The sequence below is a fragment of the Amphiura filiformis genome, chromosome 5 (genome assembly GCF_039555335.1).
Source record: "Amphiura filiformis chromosome 5, Afil_fr2py, whole genome shotgun sequence".
In the NCBI taxonomy this organism is placed as follows: Eukaryota; Metazoa; Echinodermata; class Ophiuroidea; order Amphilepidida; family Amphiuridae; genus Amphiura; species Amphiura filiformis.
In genome coordinates, this window is record NC_092632.1 from 66,969,130 (window position 1) to 66,991,934 (window position 22,805).

At 36.7% G+C, this 22,805-nt stretch overlaps 1 protein-coding gene across 2 annotated transcripts in view; it reads right to left on the reverse strand.

Moving 5' to 3' along the window:
* The window catches only part of LOC140153585 (mitochondrial amidoxime reducing component 2-like), a 55,526-nt gene extending 41,804 nt beyond the window's left edge, over window positions 1-13,722 (reverse strand). Inside the window, exon 1 of one of the 2 annotated variants that reach the window (XM_072176365.1) lies at window positions 13,583-13,722. Coding sequence is in view for 1 of the 2 variants with exons in the window: in XM_072176364.1 (XP_072032465.1) it covers window positions 13,238-13,485 (248 nt within the window). In the remaining variant the exon portion in view is untranslated. Of the gene's footprint in view, window positions 1-13,237; window positions 13,540-13,582 lie in introns of those variants that run through there. The other variant, XM_072176364.1, reaches the window with a different exon arrangement.
* Between the last annotated feature and the right edge of the window lie 9,083 nt (window positions 13,723-22,805).

Genomic DNA, 22,805 nt, shown 5'->3' on the forward strand with positions numbered 1-22,805 from the left:
GCCCAACACTACTTAGTTACAGCTAATTAATTGGAACAAGCAGCAGGAGAAATGATGCACGTATTTTTGAACTTATTTTGCAAATAAAAACAGGTAAGTACACCTTTATTTTTCTGTAAAATTATTGTATGAATTTTGATTGATTGTGAATTGTGCATTATCAGGAAACAAAATAAAGCATTTAAGTTTAGCCAGCTTGTAATAATATGACATGTATCGTGTGTATGATTATGATAAGCTTAAATTTACCATCATGACCATATGGGTCCATGCATGCATGTTTACCTTGCTCATTGACCATGTTGACTATGATGGTAATTGGTATGCATTGTTTTGTGTAATGACCTGTCTAAGACTTAGTGTAGTCCCCAGAGGGGGTTCCCATGCACCGAGTGCTTTTTTTTTCTAACTTACATTTTTGTAATCCTGAAGGTGTCTAGTAAATGAATTTTGATGTTCCCAAAATTAAATATTGTCCCATGGGGTTCATTTGGCGGCCATCTTGGATTCCGATAAAATTCAATTAAATTGACATAACTTTTGAACTAGACATCATAGGAAGACAAATGACCCCATTTTCCGGGATAATGTGGGCATGAGCAATCAATTAAAAGGTTTATTTTTATGATTTAAACATGTTGGATACATTAAAATGCAAAATATTATGTCCCATGGCGTTTATTTGGCGGCCATCTTGGATTCCGACAAAATTCAATGAAATTGACATAACTTTTGAACTAGACATCATAGGAAGACAAATGAACCCATTTTTCGGGGTAATGTGGACATGAGCAATCAATAAAAAGGGTTATTTTCATGTTGGATACATTAAAATGAAAAATATTACTACAAATAGTATCTTCAAGGCATACTCGTCTGTATATATAATGGAAGCTCTTTTTGGTACATTGAGAAGGATATTTTGATGTTATTGATTTATTTACTATTTTCTCTTCTAGGTGCATGACTTAACTTATTATTAGCTAGAACTGGTGTTAGTGAACTAAAAATCGTAGCATAGTAATAGTGAAGTGGTGGATAATCATGCCAAAACGCAAGGGTGATAAAGGTACCGAGTCAGACTCACTGCAGAAACGTCCACCTGTAAATTGTATTTTACATGTGAGTGGTATTGAGCATCTAGATTATACGCCGCTCAGTAAAGTAAGGGGCTCCGCCACTGACAAGCTGGCTCATCTACATGACATTATTTTGCGACAAAAGACACATTGAACCTCATGATTCACCCTATCACATGGATGATGTCTGTAATCACATTCCGGAGAGTCTTGCTGGTGCAGATCTATATAGAAACAATTATCATCGAGGCTGATACCAAAACTTTACTGTAAATCATTATCGTTTGAAATGTAGTGCAGGAACTAATGAATCTTCAACATCACAATCCTCTCGTAACCGTAAATTACAATTATCAACTGTCATGCGACTGTTCCTCCAAAATGTATCTTTTTGAAAGACTGGAAATGAAAGTGTCTGGAAAGACTGAGAGATGCATCAAATTCCCAGCATTCAAGGACAAAGACGGAGCATTTAAGGAGCATAATTGGAAACAGATTGAACCTTGGGCACTAGAACTAGGACTACTTCGTCTACATAGCATGGTGCAAGGTGAGTACCTGTTTGCAAGAGAGGCGAATTTCCACTATTCCTGTCGCGATTCTTTCAACACGAAGTACACAACTTACCTGCGTGATGAAGCGAAAGCGACAATTGAAATAGAGCAGGATCGTAAAGCTGCTGCACATCTGCTGGCATTCACTGCTGTCCTTGATTTCATTCACGACCGATTCATGTTACTTACATCGCTGAGTCTTCTGTACAATCATACAAGAGTTTGAAAGAAGTGGCTTCCCCAATCCAGAATACAGAAGTGACAAGCTGAAGGTCCGACTTGAGAACCATAATATTCATGACTCGATCACCTTTGCCAAGTTTTATCCGGGTGACAAAAGCTATATCACCTACAACCTGGTCTACGGCGCCATCATCTCTGTCGCAGACGCGGTGACGTATTCATATAAGCTGGGGTTCAAAGATAAGTATAAGGATGTGGCCCTGTTCTTCTACCAAACTACCAAAGCAGATGCTGCACTAGTATCGGGCACCTCTATGGAAGCAAACAACTCACCACTATCTTCAGTAAGCTGGGTCACTGTGAGACATGCAACTTCGCCTTAGGAACTAGAGACAGTGATGGCCAAGGCTCGTGATAAGGTTTCCACATAATACTCCGCAGATCATTACCAGCAAGGGAAACGACGTGTTTCATCTTGTATGGGACAATCTAAACAAAACAATGATGAATATCCATGGCTAGAATGTTGTGAACAGCACTGGTGTGATAATTATACAAGATGTGAAACCCGGGTTTGATACCACTAACCAGGATCGAACTCTCCCTCTCTACGCGCTCCCTGTTCACATCTGTGGAAGCTATTGGGAGAAGCAACCTGTCCCAGGGTTTGATGGCTGATCTCATTACCAGTGGCTGCCTACGTAGTGTATTGACAGGGAAGGCATATGCAAAAGCACTGTTCTCTAAACAGTCGGTGAAGCCGATGAAGCGCTTGTTAATTGAGCAATTCATTGAGGAGGAGAACGTTGAGGTCACCATGCAACCCCAAGACCTTGTTGAATTATCCCACCAGTGCTGTTCACCACGTTTGGCCCATGAATATTTGTCATTGTTTTGTTTAGATTGTCCCATTCGAGATGAAACACATCCTTTCCCTCGCCGGTAATGATCTGCGGAGTAAGGGATGTGGAAACCTCATCAAGATCCTTGGCCAGCACTGTCTCAAGTTCCAAGGCGAAGTTATATGTCTCAGTGTCACAGTTATATCCAGCTTACTGAGAATAGTGACAAGTTGTTTGCTTCTGTAGAGGTGCCGGATGATCGATAGTGCAGGGCAGTATGTGCTTTGGTAGTTTCCAGTCACCGCGTCTGCGACAGAGATGCTGCCGCTGTAGACCAGGTTGTTGGTGATATACCCTTTGTCACCTAGATGAAATTTGGCATAGGCGATCGAGTCATGGATAATGTGGTTCTCAAGTAGGACCTTCAGCTTCTCATTTGCCTCTCTTGCAAAGAGGTCCCCACCTAGCACCATGCTATGTAGACGATGTAGTCCTAGTTCTAGTGCCCGAGGGTCAATCTGTTTCCAAGTAGGCTCCTTAAATGCTCCGTATTTGTCCTTGAATACTGGGAATTTGATGCGTCTCTCAGTCTTTCCAGACACTTTAATTTCTAAAAAAACTAAACTCTAAAAAGATACATGTACATTCTGGAGGGAAGAGTCGCATGACAGTTGATGATTGTAATTTACGGTTACGAGAGGATTGTGATGTTGAAGATAACATTCATTAGTTCCTGCACTACATTTCAAACGATATTGATTTTCAGTAAAGTTTTGGTAGCAGCCTCGATGATATCCAATTGTTTCTATATAAATCTGCACCAGCAAGACACTCCGGAATGTGATTACAGACATCATCCATGCGATAGGGTGAATCAAGAGGTTCATTGTCGCAAATGTCATGTAGCTGAGCCAGCTTGTCAGTGGCGGAGCCCCGGGGGGGTCACTCCCATTGTGGCCTGTACATCATCCGCGACAATCAACTTTTGAAAAGCACCCTAAACAAGGATTTAACCCTTGGAGCTCCTTGGCTAAAACGATACCCTAAACAGGGATTTCATTCCTAACATCAAATTTCATACCCTAAATTTCATTTCCGCGTATTTAGAAATTGCAATTTTGCTACCCTTTTTCCAATTTTTCATGTTTTTGACACCCTAAACGCGATACGCGCGTATCGTGCCTACCGACGAAAAACGACCCTTTTTACGCGTTTTCATTATCGCGGATGGTGTACAGGCCACAATGGGAGTGACCCCCCGGGGGGCGGAGCCCCTTACTTTACTGAGCGGCGTATAATCTAGATGCTCAATACCACTCACATGTAAAATACAATTTACAGGTGGACGTTTCTGCAGTGAGTCTGACTCGGTACCTTTATCACCCTTGCGTTTTGGCATGATTATCCACCACTTCACTATTACTATGCTACGATTTTTAATTCACTAACACCAGTTCTAGCTAATAATAAGTTAAGTCATGCACCTATAAGATAAAATAGTAAATAAATCAATAACATCAAAATATCCTTCTCAATGTACCAAAAAGAGAAGATACTATTTTTAGTGATATTTTGCATTTTAATGTATCCAACATGTTTAAATCATGAAAATAACCCTTTTAATTGATTGCTCATGTCCATATTATCCCGAAAAATGGGGTCATTTGTCTTCCTATGATGTCTAGTTCAAAAGTTATGTCAATTTCATTGAATTTTGTCAGAATCCAAGATGGCCGCCAAATGAACGCCATGGGACATAATATTTTGCATTTTAATGTATCCAACATGTTTAAATCATGAAAATAAACCTTTTAATTGATTGCTCATGTCCACATTATCCCGAAAAATGGGGTCATTTGTCTTCCTATGATGTCTAGTTCAAAAGTTATGTCAATTTAATTGAATTTTGTCGGAATCCAAGATGGCCGCCAAATGAACCCCATGGGACAATATTTAATTTTGGGAACATCAAAATTCATTTACTAGACACCTTCAGGATTACAAAATGTAAGTTAGAAAAAAAAGCACTCGGTGCATGGGAACCCCCTCTGGGGACTACACTAACTAGCTAGCCATAGCATTTCTAGGTCCAACTTACTCAGACCTTCATTCATGCATTTGGTGGCTGGTGAATTGTGTTTTGCATGGATTGTTACTTTACTACTGTCTTTAGGCTTACATGCATGACATGGCTTAGCTTAGCCTAACTTTTTACATGCTTCTATAAGGCGACGTTAGGGCAGGCACTAAGTCTAAGGCTAAGCACATGACATGAGCAATTGAGCATGCTTGGTACCGTCTAGCTGTTACTAAGTCTAAGTACGAGTATAAAGCTGATACAAAAGTACTAGTACATGTAGTACTGACTGTGTTAGGCCTAGCCCTAGGCATAAATATTAAATAATGTAGCAAAACATGATCATGATGATTGTCTTAATATTTTGGATTTTATTATGGTGTACATCACTACATGTGTAGCCTACCCTACGGCGCATGCTAGGCTAGCCTAGGGCAGGATACAGTTTACAATGAAATGTACCTGACAAATTACATAGCAAATATTGTAGGCCTAGCTAGACGAGAAACCAGGTTTTTCTATCAAGAAACCAGAGTTATCAATTATTTGTGCATTCATTTAGGCTTGCTATGCATAAATTTGAAGTCCTTATGTAAAAGGTGATACATGCCAATTTTAAACCGTTTGCACTGAGGCCACCAACATCTGCCATAAAAGTATAAAGCATGGTTTGCTAGGCATAGGGCCCATTTATGCCTGTAAAATGTGGTCTAATACTGATGCAGAAGAAGTGACAATCCATGATGCAATCGGTTTTAAAATGGCATACATGTATCGCCTTTTGCATCTGAACTAATACAGTTTTAACTTTTGATCTCAAATGTTTTTTTAAGAAATAACTGGACATGTCTATTTTCAAGTATTAAAAAATTAATTTTTGGAAATATACTTTTAGTAACCTCCCTCTGTATCTTCTTTTGTTCCTTAGATGCATTGGTGCATCAACACAATCCGAATCATGCATCAAGCAGAAGAGGGAGTATGTTGTAAGGTGATAAGAATTCAGGAGAGCAGTGGTACCAACAATAATAATAACAATGTAATATCATCTTCATTATGCTACACGGCTACAGAACGTTTGGTTCCATGACGCCGTGGGGTGCAGGCGAGCAGCTAATTGCTTAATAAAAGGGACGCTTTAAATTTCTTAAAGGTTGGTTGCGTTGTGGAAGTAAGGGGCAGTCTATTCCAATCACGAATAGTTCTAGGAAGGAAGGAGTTCTGATATCTGACAGTTCTTGTTTCAATAACTTTGTATGCATCTGCGGTGAAGTGCCTACTGGAATGATTGGTATCCCTCTGCTGAAGTTTGGTGAATGTGCTGGGGGATTCTCCCTTGTGGACGAAGTAAAATTGACATAGTCTGGCAGTTTTTCTTCTCTCAACCAAACTTTCCCACTCCAGCTCTTGAATCATTTTGGTTACACTGGACTTTCGACGAAAGTCGCCAACAACAAATCTAGCAGCTCTTCTTTGGACTCTATCTAACATCTGAATATATTTGGACTGGTATGGGTTTCGCATTTGATTACAAAATAAGGATGTAGACCCAACTTCAGCATAGACACGGATGAAAACGGGATCAAAGCTTCGCCATAAACACTTTGCGCAAAGCAGTCGCAATTTTTCTTTTACATGCATTGGTTGATTACACTTGGAGCAACAAAACTGGTATCGGTTCTCTGAAGCATGTGCTATGGAAAAGAAGCAGAAGTAAACTTTTCTGAGTCCTCTAGAAAAGATGAATCAAAGCCAACAGAAGTGACTTGGCCCTAATTAAACAAAGGTTTGGTACTTTAATACGCTGATAATAGTGATATTGAAAACTTGTCTGGATTTGATGAAAACCATATAAATGGTGACAATGTAGGTGTAGGCCTATGCCTTCTCGCAGAAACAAGAAGCAAATGCCATCAAAGACCCACAGCAAAGACCAGGGTGAATAACCCTATACTGAAAACAAGGTTTTTTTCTATCGGAAGGGGGGAAAGAAGAAACGAAAAAGAAGAAAAACATATATGAATTATTAAGGTAGTAGCTTGGAATATACTTTAATGTATGCCTACGTCTGCAATTCTGTGAAGTTCTGGCCAATAGCAAATAATGTAGAAACGCTGCCCAAAACATATCTGTGCCAAAATCGCTTGCCCTGCCTCCTATCGCTTGTCCCCACCCTGTTTGACATGCCAAACAAGTTGCCCCCCGTTTTTGGCCTGCCAAAAATATCGTTGCCCCCCCCCCCCATAATTCACCGGGGTACACATAATTATTGAACCACCCCTACCCTATATAATTTAAAAACATATATTGAAAGTGTGCAGATAGATATGTCGAGAGAACAAACCAAAAGTTCTATTATGTCCTTTAAAGAAACGCCCATTTGTTAGAGGGAAGGGGTCAAGAAGTCTGATTATGTTTAATAGTTAAAAATCGGTAAAATTTTATCTTTTGGGTTGGAATTTTCAACATTTCACACTTACGTTTAAAAGGAGGGAGAGGAATCACACCAATTTAGCACTTTATAGGATTAGATCATTAGGACGTCATCGAACCTCTGTTTTGTTCTATAAGGCCAAATAAAAAAATAAACATGTTTCACGTCCCCTCCCGCTTCCTTTTTTTAGGTTTCTTCAATTGTATTTTTATTTTTTGAAATTAAGTCATACTTTTACTTATTAATTTCTTTCCCTCATACTATAACTTCAATCCTCCTTACTTTCAATTCTTTTATTTCATTTCTGTACTAATTAACTAATTTTCTTCTTTTTTTTGTTGATTTTTCTCTTTAAATTGAATTAAATACCGGTACCGGTATACAATATATGAATTTGTGAAACATTATGTGCAAAAACAGAAACGTTGTAATTATAATAAATGCAAATTCCATGTACAACGTTATAAAACTACTTGCATATCATTTTTGTAATGAATGATTTTATTCAAATTCTTTCTAGTACATGTTTGAGAGAATGAAGTGATTATAGGATTGATTACTATTATATTAGGGGCGCTATAAAACAAGACTCCTGTCTCCAAGTATTCGACGTAGACTATTTGATGTAACATATCTACGTTATTTTTTGTTTTTTTATAGTCCAGTCCCATTCTATTTCCAGTTATGTTTAAGGGAAGGGGTATGAACGTTTGGACAGTATTTATTGTGGGACATTAGAGCACATCAGACATATCGAATTGCATTCTGAATACGAAGAATGTGCTTCTGATATCAAATAATTTTGATTTGTTGAAATTCGCAATGTAATACACATTTTATGGCAAATCATTAAAAATTGATATTTTTGATATTTAACAGTAGGCCTACTCGTAGTAAACTTTATAAATCTGATGATTTATTCTTAAAGTGTATGTAGGTGGGACGAAAAGCTGACGATCAATTGAAAATTTTGACCTTTCGTATTGAAGATATGGATTTTTGTCCCAAAACATCAAAAAAATTAGGTCTTTTTGGGAAAAAAATCCATATCTTCAATATGAAAGGTCAAAATTTTCAATTGATCGTCGGCTTTTCCTCCCAGCTACATACACTTTAAGACTATATCATTAAATTTATAAAATTTACTTCGATGACTGTTATATCTCCAAAATGTGAAAAATATCAAATTTTAATAATTCGTCATAAAATTTGTATTATATCGTGAATTTCGTATTCAGAATGCAATTCGATAGGTCTGATGTGCTCTCATGTCCCACAAAAATGCTGTCGAAACGCTCAAAACGCTCATTCCAGTTCCCTTAAGTTGTAACGAATGTTGTTGATGACGTAAAATCGATAAAATAATACGTAGAATATCTGGTAGAAATATATTATCGATTTTACGTCATCAAACATTTGATACAACATAAACATAACTGGAAATAGAATGGGACTAGATTAAATAACGTATAGGCCTAGATAATTATGTTACATCGAATATTCTACGGCCTAATAATAACCCAGCAAACACAAAAACGTTTTAAAAACATTATAAATAAGTTATATTTTGGGTTTTGGTTTAGGTAAAAACGTTTTAATAACATTAAAATGTCGGGTTATATAAAGGTCATGAAAACGTTTTAAAACGTTTTATATGAACACGCACTACAACAATATTTTTTAAATGTTTTTAAAAATGTTATTGTAAACTATTTTCGCAAACGTATTTTGCCAAATATTTTGTCAACACTTAAATAACATTATGTTAAAATATTTGCATTCAGCAAACACAGAAATGTTCTTAAAATGTTTTATTCAAAACGTTTTAATAACATTTAAATGTCGGGTTATATAAAGGTCATAAAACGTTTTTAAAACGTTATTGCAAATATTTTGGGCAAACATTTCTCGCAAAATATTTTTTCAACCCAAAAATAACATTCTGTTTAGAATGTTTTGTATCAAGTTTTCAAAAATGTTTTTGGAATGTTATTAAAACGTTTTTATACCCTTTATATAACCCGACATTTAAACGTTTTCTGTAAAACATTTTGTGTTTTTTGGGCAGTAGATTATCAAAAAATGTTTTTAAATGTTATGAAAATGTTTTATACCCTTAATATAACCCGACATTTAAATATTTTCTGACAACCTTTTATAACCTTTTGCGAATGATGTCGAAAACGTTTTGTGTTTGCTGGGAAGTCTATAGGACCTATAGGTTTTCCCAGAGTATTTCGCACTTGTGTCATTGATATTCGTGCAAAAGACGTTTTAATTTCGTCCCGAGATATTAGTCCGACTGAATTATAGGACCTGTTTTTTTCTCAGATACTAAAGTTCTATTAGGCCTACTCATGCAGACTCTGATCGCTCAAGAAAGATTGTAAAATGTAGCATTATATTAAGTCAGTTCGTGTTTGAGTCATTGATTTTCGTCAAATTGCAGGTCAAATTCGTCATCATAAATACTTATAAATATACTTCGCAAAAGTATTTTAAAAGTAATTCGCCATTTGTTATTGAAATGCATTATCGTTTCATTTAATTTTGTCTCCTATTTATAGGCCTATATGGAATATTTATTAATCGTACATGCGTTCTTTCATAGAAATTCTTTTTTTTTTGGTCTTTTTGTTTTAAATGTTTTTATATATAGGCCTACATTCTTTTCTTTTATTTATGCTTAAAAGAGCTCATCATGTATGGAGGCTATAATTTCTTTTTACTTTTTTTAAAATCTTTTTTAATCGAATAAATTGTTACAAAGATTAAACATGTTAAATCTTAAAATTTATATAAGTCCAAAACATTCTTAAGCAACTTTATTTTTGTTCGGGGATCGGATGGCTTTTATTATTGCATGCCATTCTGTTCTGTCGTTCTTTCTTTCTTTGATGTTCTTCTCTGATAACTTTACGATACCCGGTATATAGATATTATATTGATGCAATTATATACTTTAACATGTTTAAGATCATAATAGGCCTATATTCCTTCAGGTTATACTATGTATATTTCTCTTCTTTTCTTTAACGTTACTCTATTTGTAATCTTTGATATTTCTTAGAATGTGTTTTCTTTCATTTTCATAACTTTGTGATTATTTTCTTTTTTAAGTAAGAATAAGATCATGCAACATCATCTAAAATGAACACCGTCCTTTTAAATAAGCATGTTGTACATCCATTAATAACATCTGACGAATGACGAAAGACGAAATTGCTTTAATGACTCAGTAACCACCACCATGCGAGACGAAATTGAACCCTGATTTGACCAATATTAATGATACAAATGTAAAATATGATTATGAAATTCAATTATCGAATAATTATGAAATTGGTTTTGAGTTTGTGCGACTTCGAATGATGTATAGGCCTAAGTGCGAAATACTCTGGGAAAACTTTAGGTCTATAGATGATAGTATGCCGTGTTCAAGCTTTTGCATATCAATGACTTTAAATCATCTGTAGATAAACTATTCTGGTTGAAAGTACGTTAAAATCAAGATGGAGTTTGGTGTAAAATTTCTACAGAATTAACTTCCCCAATCGCCGCGCGCCGGGCCGCACGCACCCTTTCAATGCAATATTCATGAAAGAAATTTGAAAACGTGCATCGCTTTTCTTCAAGGAATTCACCCCCTCCCAAGGATTAAAGCCTATGAAAATTAGGTTGAAATGAAGTTGAAATCAGGTTGAAATGAAGTTAAAATTAGGTTGATATCAGGTTGAAGCTAAAAAGTAATGTTGAAATCGGGTTGAAATCAGGTTAAAATTAGGTTGATATCGGGTTGAAATGAAACGCAAGGTTGAAATCGGGTTGAAGTCAGGTTGAAGCTTCAACGTTGATTCAACGTTGATTCAACGTTGAAATCAGGTTGAAATCCGGTTGAAATTAGGTTGATATCAGGTTGATATGAAACACAGGGTTGAAATCAGGTTGAAATCGGGTTGAAATTAGGTTGAAATTAGGTTGAAGCTTCAACGTTGATTCAACGTTGAATCAACGTTGACGAAAAGGTTGATGTCAACTTTCACTTTTCAACGTTGAATCAACGTTGATATATCAACGTTGATTCAACGTTGATTTCACGTTGATGTGCCCACTGGGTAAGGTCGGTGTGTTATGTTGTATATATGTGCGCAAAAGGAGCGATGAGTTAAATAGAAAATCATTTATTTTCGGCTGAGCATGCGCGAAAGAGAAAATAATGCTAATTTTCTATTGGTCGAAAGTTGTATTTTGCATATGCAAATGTATGGCGGGAAATTCTATTGAGATCGGAGGGGTGGGAGTGGCAAGAATGGTAGGTAGCAGTCATTGACCGTTTGCACATCACAGACTTCAGTCGCTGGCTACGCCGTTGAATTTATTTTTATTACAAAAACTTATAAGTTTTTGCGGAGTTATTCTTTTCAGTTTCAGTGGAATTGGAGGATCGCAACAAGAAAACTTAAGAATGAAGAAGGAGCTGTAGGCCCCTATGCGTAGGATTTTTGGAAAATGAAGAGGTGGGAGGTGGTGAGTGGAAAGGGCTTAACTTTGGAATAAGTAAGTATACCATCGGGTCACGTATGTGCTGGTGATCACTGGAACCATGAGCATCATACTGCCCTCATCAAGCGAGCCAACTACTGAATTTGTCGTGCAGTCCGGTGTTCAGTGTCCGATTTACAAATTTTTTCCTACCTGCACTGGTGCATGTAGCCCAAATTTTCTACATGCACAGCAAAAAGTGTGCATGCACCAAAATTAAAGCAAACATAAAATCACATTGAATCACGATCATTGTCAGTTAAGCTTATAGTTGTAATAATATTCCCGGCTCCACTGTCAGTGTCATTTTTATGCCGATCACTCGCCGATTTTTTAGCCAAAACACTGGATGCTGTGGCTTCATCTGTTCTAGAACTAGTCGCCGACGAGGTGCACGATTTCCAGAATGATGCAAGTGTTTTTGAGCTATTTCCTTTTTTGCTGGACATTATTATGATTATTTTCCGTACGTAAACAAATATTTCCCACGGTTTAAATTCCGGTTCTTTTTTTTCAATGAAATGAAAATGACAGCTTCTACATGTGCGAGGGTATCGGGAATTGGTGGATGACGTCACATTACGCTAGCCCCTCTAAGGGAAGTCATAGTCTCGAACCAGACTGTATGTGGCTATGGCGAATGTTCCCCGGGCCGGGGAATGTTCGTTAGGATCGACGAGTATCAGACCGACGCAAACTGGCTGTGTAGAAGACTAGGGAAGTCAATGAAAAAAGTGACAGTTCTCACGTGATAGGGGTATCGGGAATTGTCAATTGCGCGATTTGCGCCAGCCCTTCTAATGAAGTCAGGATGTTGCGCTAAAAATAGATTGGGTTTTTCCAAATCGGACTGACTGCTTGTTTACTTTTGTATTGGCCTTGTCATATCGCTAGCGCTAAAATCGTACATGCACACGTGCAGGCAGGTAGTGAAAAGCTGCATGCACAGAGGGAATGTTACATGCACTGGTGCAGGTATGCAGGCGGTAAATCGAACACTGCCGGTGTTCCCCTAAGGACCATAAGGTCGGTGTGTTATGTTGTATATATGTGCGCAAAAGGAGCGATGAGTTAAATAGAAAATCATTTATTTTCGGCTGAGCATGCGCGAAAGAGAAAATAATGGTAAAAAATAACATAATACCAAATATATTAAGGGCCTCCCGCACCAATTTTTGAAAAAGTCCGGATGATACCGGTACATGTTATTTTTTTTACTTAGCCTTGCCCTTGAATTAGGGGTTCATTCATATATTTTCATGACTAAACGGTTGTTTATGCCCGGCTCTCGACCAATCATGCGCGCTGTTACATAGCGTGTATGTATGAATATGATTCATTGTCAGATGACTGAATGAATCAGCCAATCAGAGCCCCGTTTCCGTGTTTACTCTGTACACGCTCTCAAAATGTACACAACTGCCATTCTTTTCTGCTACAAACTTTAAAACTACTTTAGCATAAAATGCAAAACTATTGTGTGCAAACTCGAAGCTTGACAAGGCTTGAGTTATCAAAATACCCACCTATCACGTATGCATCCATCACTGCTTTTCATTCCCAGCGGGGTACATTCAGCTCCCACAACTTGGAGTCCTCTGCATGCCTTTACTGGATGTATCATAAGATTGGACAATTTGCCCACTTCTTTCCACTCATATTGTTGACGATGATATGATCGATGCAATTTGTACATCCCAAATGCAGCCAAACCTGTTGCACATGCTGTTATGCCACCCACAACTGCAAATCTTTTTAGCCACTCATCAGACATGATGTTAATGACAGCTACTGACAGCTACTAATCCAAAGATTTTTGTACAATGATGTAAGCAATAAGCTCTGCAATAACACTACTTTTTTAAGCTTACCAAAAAAATAAAGCTCACTCGATCTTGCTATAAATGACAAGCTTGCTACCCCATTCGTCGTGACAAAAATGCATAGACTTGTGAATTCTTAGGTAGGACACTTGTGCGGTTTCTTCCCGAAGGTGTATGCAATGTAAAGTCAATCTGTCAATCGCGAATTAACATGTGTATGCAAATGTAATCTGAGTTGGAAAATCAATCAGCTGTTTGCTATCAAGGTCAAAGGTTAACAGATATATAGCCGCAAGGGCGCATGCGCACACCGGGAAATTCTGCCCAAACTTTTCCATCACTTTTTAAAAACTTTTTTAAAGTTCAGGTCAGGTGCCGCCTGCACCTAAACATTTGGATTTGGATTTGGAAGATACCGCCTCTTAAATAACAGTATTGCGAACCACCAGCATACATAACTCGATGTAGAGAGTCTTTCCTATTCAGAGGAAATATTGCAATTACACACCTTATTGCCTTTTAACAATAACCATTGACACTAGCACATATCAGAGAAGATGTAAGAAAAGGATGGAGAACAGAATTATATCCTTGAGATAATCCCGTAGGTAATCCTGTTGCACATATCATAGTCCTTTATTCTCAAGTGGTGGGTTAACCAACAATTAACAATGAGAGGAAATTCCTGAACCTAGTTCAGTTGGGGATGATTTGAAGTGACCGCCAATTATGACCATTTGATATTTATTACCAGCAATGTGAAAAAAAGAAAGAAATAATGTAGTGCCAAAATAATGTACCCTTTTACGGAAGGAGCAAAGTTTAACAAGTTATAACTCCGCTTCTGAAGTACGAATGTCAGCGGCGAATGTCAGGTTATTATTTCCCAGTCTTTAAAAAAAATTGCAGGCAGAGGTGGGAATCGATCTCGGTACCTCCAGGTTAAACAGCACTGTGGAAGACCACTAAGCCAACTAAATATCTGTTGTGAGATGTGTGACATTAATCTTTGATATTGCTTAATGGAACAAATCGTGGAATTAAATCAGTAATAAAAGAAGTAGATTCTTATATATAGCGGTCAAATTAGATAAAAGGGGAAATATTTGTCCCTGCTCTAAAGAAAATATAGGTTAGAAAATTATCAAATAAATTTAAATTAAAAATTGAGATTTTATATTTCTTTCTTTCACGAGGCGGACAAACACTGACAAACACTGTATAAGCTAAAAATTCGACCCTTATCACTAGATCCTGTCATACCGTAGCTCAATGGTAGAGCATCAGACTGCTAATGTCAATATCGTTGGTTCGAGTCCTCCTGCCAGCAATGGTTATATTTATGATTTTAATACTACGCTACAATTTGTTCAATTTTTTTCGTTTATTTATTTATTTATTTATTTATTTATTTTTGTTTATTTATGTAAATAATTTGATATATTTGAAAGAGGTATTTGAGCAATTGAAATTTTGATTTTATAATCCTATGGGGTCATTTTGAACCCCCATCCCCACCCTTCCCAAATTGCCAAACGCACAAAACCTATGAGTTTGCATCATACATGTCATCATCATAAAAAAAAAAAAAAACATTCTATGTATACCTGACGCCGCCGGCAGCCTTTATTAATTTACTAGTCAACATTTGCATAGGAACCGCATAGATTGGAGATTATATACGTATTTATTAGTAATAGACAAGTAATATATATATATCGTATATCGTGTGTTTGCGATTTATTCCGTAATCAATAAGTATGATGAACAAACGCATTTCTCGCAGAAGCACTCACAGCGTAGTGGTATTCGATCTCGACTGTTAAACAAAAGGTTGTGGGTTCGAACCCTGGTAGAATTTTAATTGGAATAAATTTGTTTTTCTTTTGTTAAGTAAGAGGTAATAATTATGGCAATAAATCCGCCGTATAAAACTGAACACAGCTCAATCCAGCCTCATAGGCCTATATCATGTAAATGTATTATGTGATGCAAATGTTGACTAGGAAAAAAAATATCGCACGCCGGCAACTAGACTACTATACAAAAAAATAGTATCACATCTTTCCTGCTCAATCAATATATTATAATACTTGCAAATAGATCATAGTTTACTAATCTAATCCTGTAATATAGACCTGTTATATCACCTTTACATGGTTTGTTATGGTAGGGATTAGTGTCCGATCTCTGTAATGTAATGTAAATGAAGCATATTGATATGCAGGAAGAATCGATCAGGGTGCTATCTATTAGGGAAAGATAAACACTATTCAAAATATCAATAGACAAGAAGAAAGGGATGTAGAGATTTGTAATTGAGTCATGCATGATTTAACAGAAGGTTCTTTCCAAAACCCAAACGTAATGATATCAAAGAAAGAAAAAAAAATGGTTTCAAATGTTAATTGTTATTTCAAAACGTTTTGAATAAAAAATGTTGTGTCAAAATTTCAGGGGCCCCCTTTTTGACATGAAAATTATGGGTCAACCTCATAAAAATCATAAACTCAATTTTCCCAGGAAAATTTGTGGTCATTTTTTCAGGGCCTTAGGAGGGTCAAAACTTTTAAGGGCCCCCTTTTTGCATCAGGCCCCCCTAACAAGTGTTTGTGAATGGTCCCTATAATTCATAAAGTGTCTTATTTATAGTTCCCCATAGCATGCGCATATTTTGAGGGGCTTCGGGGGCGCGAGCCCCCGCGGTAAAAGCAGGGGGCAGCAAAAAAGAAGGGGCAGCAGAAGATAAAGGGGTGGCAAGAAGAATAATTCCAAGAAAAAAGGGTGGGGCAACAGCTTGAAGCGGTGTATTGGTAATGATGGGGGGGGGTAACATCTCAGGCTGTAAAATTTTACTTTAAAAAAATTGGTGAAATTTCTTTTTGCTTCTACCACCCCACCCACTTTTTAGATTTTCTAGGGCCATCCTGGCTGGAAAAAAACTGGATCCACCTTTTCGGGGTGTTGCTGCAAGGGGCGGCAAAATTTGCAGTTTCTTCAGCCCCCTTGGGTAGGAGCGTCGAGCGGCCACGGTATGCCACTGCATAGTACAATCTGCCCCATAGATGTACGCCAAAAATTGCTTGCATCCTACCTTTAACTTGCCCCTCAGGCTTTTTGCCCACCTGGGAGGGGTAGGTCGGGGGGTGAATTATTGCACAGCATCCCTTCTCAGCCTTCTGTATACATGTTATGCGTTATGGTTCCCTATGAGAGTCAGTATTGTGGGTTTGGTGTGAAATATGAATTGACACAAGGCCTGAATCACCGGATTTACCACAAGGCCAGTTACCCCTAGACCCAGGCCCCATGATCCAGGGGGGAAATGGAGAAGTGTCCAACAATGTATGTGGTCTTAGCTTAATTTTTTTTGGGTGGGATGGGGGCTGGTAAAATCGTCAATTCAGAGGTTGAAAACAAAGAAATACCAAGCCAAATTGCTTTAGGGTAGGGGGTTAAATTGTCCAATTAAATTAAAGTCCAAGGCAATTTTTCGCTTTAAAGACCAAAATTGAATATGCCCATCCCAAACCCGGCCCCTGCACTCCCTTTTACATCTCATTGCGCGAAGTTTTTAGGGTAAAAACACCCCTTTTTTTAGCGATTTCGCGAATTATTTGGCCTTCGACAATACCCCTATTTTCGCTAAAACTTGAACGATATTTCTAATATACCCTTTTCTGGCAGAAATGCGTAGGCTGCTTGATGAAAATACCCTTTTTTCCAATTTCTTGAAATGGTTTGAAAAAATACCCCTTTTTTTGTGTGTTTCGCGAATCGCATTTCTTCATCTGAAAACACCCCTTATTTCGCAAAATTTTCGACGAGCATGAATACCCGCAGATGCACAGAGTGCGGGGGCCGGGATCCCAAACCACATGGGCAATTATTTTCCTGGAGCTAATGATAATATACTTTGGTCACTTTTACTACCAAAATTGAGGCACAATTTTTTACACCCTTGCTTTATATTGTTTGTTTGTTTAAAGTCATAATGTACTATCTTATAATATGAAATTGGTTAATTTTTTTAAAACCTTATTTTTTTGCATATTTGTAATGTTTACACATGTCCCAACTTGCACCTAAATGGAACCGGCCAAATGTGTTGTCTTTGTAGGTCAACAGAGCAAAGTTCGACATATTATCATAATTTTAAAATTATGATATGTCCTCCCATAGAACTGCATGTTAAATGGCCAAAATAACCAGTGGGGTTTCTTTCACTTTACCTTGTTATTTCAGCTTAAAATGGACAGCAAACCTTCCCAGCAGTTATTACTAATATTATTTCAACATTTTGAATAAAGAATAACAAAATTAAAATTTGACGGAAATCGTACATTAAGGCTTTAAATGATTGCTCCATGTGGAGACACACTTGGGTCCTAATGGGATTGGATTCCCAAAAATTTGGAATGTGCAATACCTGTTCAAATGCAGCAATGTGTCTCAAACAGAACAAGAGACTCACCTACCCCACAAACTGAGGTAAAAATATAGCAGGGATCTTGATTCATGAGCTGCCAGAGCTTTGATTAAAGACATCATAAATTATACAAAGACAATCTCTCACTATCAGGTTGTGAATTCCATTTTTTATTCCTTTCAATTGGATTCAAATGACATGTCACATGAGCTTTCACTACATCAATACCATCCCATTACAAGTTTATATACCCCGATCTGTACTAGTATCCTCAATTTATAGGTCAGAAATCCCAATGTAAGAACAGTAAGTCAGGGAAAATGTAACCAAAGGCACCTAAGGCAATTGCCTTGGATCAGGGGGGCAAAATGAATTTTAGTGGGGAAAAAATCAACAAATTTTGAGCAAATTTGCCATAAAAAGTGGAAATTTACATAATTTTGGGTTTTTGCCTCAAAAGTGGGGGGAGGCAAAGAAAATATTGGGGGAGGGGTTGTATCTATCATAGCAACCATTGATTCAATTTTCATGTGGTTTTTGGCAAAATGTGTTTTTAAAACATGTTACACCAATGAAATTGTTTGGATTAGTCAATATTGAACATGACCACATCTAAACTTGGTTTCCTTGTAATCCTATCATTCACGTAATTATTTGTTAAGTTTGGCAAACACTAATTGGCATTTGGCAAAATTTGACAATAACATGAATAGATTCATTTCAAGCTCATATAAGTCCAAAAAAATAAAGCTTTGTCTCAAAGCTCACGAGTGGTTTGAAAACAAATGTGAAATGCGATTTTTTTTTTGTATTCCCGACTTGGTATTTTTATGGTATTTTGAGAAAAAAATCTTTTCCGGAAAAATTAAAAAAAAAATCAAAAAAAATCTGCATTTCTTTTTTTTCAAATCTCGCGATTTTACAAATGCGCACGCGAGCTTTGAGACAAACCTTTTTTTTGGCCTAAGTCATAAACATCTAACAACATTCCACTTTAGATGATCATAAAAACATTTTATAGTCTTTGAAAACACTAAATATGCAATAAAAGCATATAAAACACCATATAAACACAGCAACTATAATAATTTCACAAAATAGTTTACATACTATGTAGACCTACACTATAACTACTTCAGTAGTAAAGAGTTGTTATAATATTCTCCTAAAAGTTGGCACATAATTAAATTCACACTGTGCCTTCTACAAGTGCTTGCATCTTTGCAATTTTATTTTGCTGAAATGTCTCACTGATGTTACTAATACTCAGGTTTGAGAGTTAAATTCTGACACCATGACAATATTAGTTATAGGAATTCTCTGACTTTTTGGAGAATACTACCCCTTCTTGAAAGCACAAATACTGCATTTAAATAATAACAAATACACTTTTATATATTACTAGATTTCTCGGTTCTCGGGTCGGGTGGTTCTCATGATAGGCCTATTTCTAATTACCCAACACCCGTTACCCATATACCTACCTGCCCTGACCTTTTAAACTACTATGAAATGCGTCTGTCAATGATCAAGACCCAACTTGACCCAACTTAATCAATCCCGTTGATACTCCATGCGATAGCGCACGGCGAAAGCACGCGATAGTACACCTTGAACGCGAACGCGATAGCGCCATGACGGACGGACACTCTGTGATTAGTATTATGATGTGAACCAATTTACAAAATATCAAAGCCCTTAACATTAACCATCTTCAACCTAATTAGCGCCTTCCATTAGATCCCCATGTGAACATTTTTAAACTTGCATCTGTTTAACACCCTCTTCCAATACACTTTTAGCATGACACGGTGTGAAATTGCTAGTTGAAATCACAACCTAGAGCGACTATCGCACTATAGCTGCACCATGGCCCGTGACTATAGCGCTTTGGCAGTATCCCATGTTCTATGGGTTCTTGTTCTATGCGTATATTTTTCTTAACTACAATAGTTTTGCATGCAAACTGTCCAGTTTAACAAATGTGGAATATATTAAGTGCACCCTTCAGATGACTCACTTAAACGCCCGGCCATAATTAGGTTGAATACGGTGCCCCATTATGAAGAAAATTCAGATTAAGTTTACACCTTGAATATATGTTGTATGATGCAATTACACTTATTGTGTCAATGCATTTCTGCCACCATTTTTTTACAAGTACAACAGCTAATATAATTTTACAGAATGCTTTAACACAAAACGTATGCAAATTGAACAATCCGTCTGCACAAGATATAACATCATTTACACATTAATATCTGTCTATTTACATAGATAATTTTATCTACAATTTACAATAATTTCTATTTACAAATTATTTAATATACATGATAATAACAACATAATCCACTTAAAATTTGTATGATTCTGATTATATCATTGTGAACATTCATTGTAGCCCATTTTCAGTGAATGATGTTCCAAAAACAACAAATTATGAAGCTTTCGGAAAAAAAATCCACATAAAATCATAAAATTTTGGACCAAATGTCCTCTAAAATTGATTTCAGACCAGTTATAGTTTGGGTGGATTTTTAAAAATTTATACCCGACATTTGAAGTGTCGCGCCAACAGAAAGGGCTAAACATGCCAACCCTGTTTGTCAATGCTTCGATTGAAAGACCAGCATGTAATGGCCGAGTAATTTTACCTCATTTATTTCACTTTTGCATGGCCCAGGAAACACTTGCTTGCTTGTCTATTCGGATCTTATTAATTGGATGTTTATAGTGCTGTTGAATTATTTAAAAAAAAGCAAATAAAATTTTTGTTTTAAATTAAAAAAAAAAAGCAACACAACAGTAATAATATTACAAACTTTGCAATTAAAATGTTACTTATAAGTACACATCACCTAACTGCATATACTTCAATCAGTAATAAATAAGCTAGCTTATAATATTTGATATTGAGATCAGCTTTAGCACATTGTATGTAGTAATTATAGCCTATATACACTGGTGTAAAACCAGCTCATTGTTTACATCATTATCATTAACAGGTGCATGAACTTGCCACTGGACGGAGGTATCTTACAAACCATTGGCACTATATTTCTTACAGAGCCCCTGATTGGTTAATTACATGATATAATCATCTGAATAACCAATCATGATATAGATTTTAGATCTCTTAGCAACTTGAAGCTTAATCCTCTTAGGCCCTATTGACCTTTCTTACCTTATCTCTGATTGGCTCAAAACATGATATTACCCTTTTAGCAACAAATCAAAACAGTTCTTAGATGCCGATAATTTGGCTGGTAGTGCCCATGGGAATAAAAACCAACACAATGGATTATGCAACTGAGAGTCTTCTAATGATCACAAAAAGACTTGACTTATTCTTGATGCATGGCCGGTATCAAATATTGCACACTAATGCATGTTACTAATATCATAAAAATCATTATCAAACACTTTTCTACATATTTGCAAGTTAGCATTTGATCTCTGGCTGTTTGCATAGATATCAGCACAACAATCAGCACCATACAGTCAGCTACATATATAGTGAATGCATTGCAGATAAATAATAAAACAAAGGCTGGATTGCCCATGTCTCTTTCAAACCCACTTAGGACCAGACCCTTATGTGTATAATGTTACTGTGTGAGGGTCTGATGCACCTCCAGCACAACCAGTCTTTTTTACTTTTCTAACTTTGAAATCAGTACTCATTTACACCTGGGTGTAGTGAAGCATACAGGATTAAGTGCCTTGCCCAAGGATGCAACATGTTATCTGCGATGTGACTCGAACCCACAACCTTGTCATCATGAGTCGGGGGTGGGGGTCCATTTCATTAAATTTTAACCCTTCGTAAGTAAAGTTACTGTACGTAAAGTTGTGAATACCAAATACTAGACATAACTTATGAAGGATCCCTGTAGTAAATCCCTATTACTTACGAATGGTTACTGTTCGTAAGTAAATTGAGTGAAATGAAACTTATGAAGCTTCATAAGTTACGAACAATTTCAAGACTTACCAAGCTTCGTAAAGTTTAGTGAAATGGACTGATCACATAATCGCTAGGCCACCATGCTTCCATAAGGAGTAACCTTGGTAGCAACATCAAGTTGAAGCTATATGGAAACTTACATTATCGTTGCTGGGCTCAAAGGTACCTCCAAAAGGGAAACTAACAACTAAACTTCAGCTAAATGCTAACTAAAATGCTAAAGGTACAATAGTTGCAATGTAAAAATAGTCTTGCGTTAAAATAGTTTTCAAATGTCACAAGATCCGTTACTATTTACCTGTATTAAATCTTACATATTTCACAATCTATTTTGGTTTTTAACAAATTTATGCTCTTATAGTCATACAATAAGCCCAATCGCCATTCTAACTTCCCGTTTTTGAGAGCAGTTTTGGGATACTTTGACCTTTGACATATCGGGAAAATGGATGTAATTATTATTAATTTTCTTATTATTGTCATAATATTGATCATTAAAAATAATAAATAATAAATTTATAAAATACCAACATTTTTTATATTTGTTTTAATTATTTAGATTATATTTTGTACGTACAAAAACCCAATATTTCTGAATTCTGAAAGGTCAAAGGACAAAGTGTCCCAAAACTGCAAAAACTGTCCTACAATGCATTGCAAACTTCCAATGCCGATTTGGTTTATTCCCATGTCACATAACCCTTGCCTGGGCCATGGGTCCCTTCACCAGAAACATGTCACATAACGCACCCTTGCCTGGGTCATGGGTCCCTTCACCAGAAACATGTCACATAACCCTTGCCTGGGTCATGGGTCCCTTCACCAGAAACATGTCACATAACCCTTGCCTGGGTCATGGGTCCCTTCACTAGAAA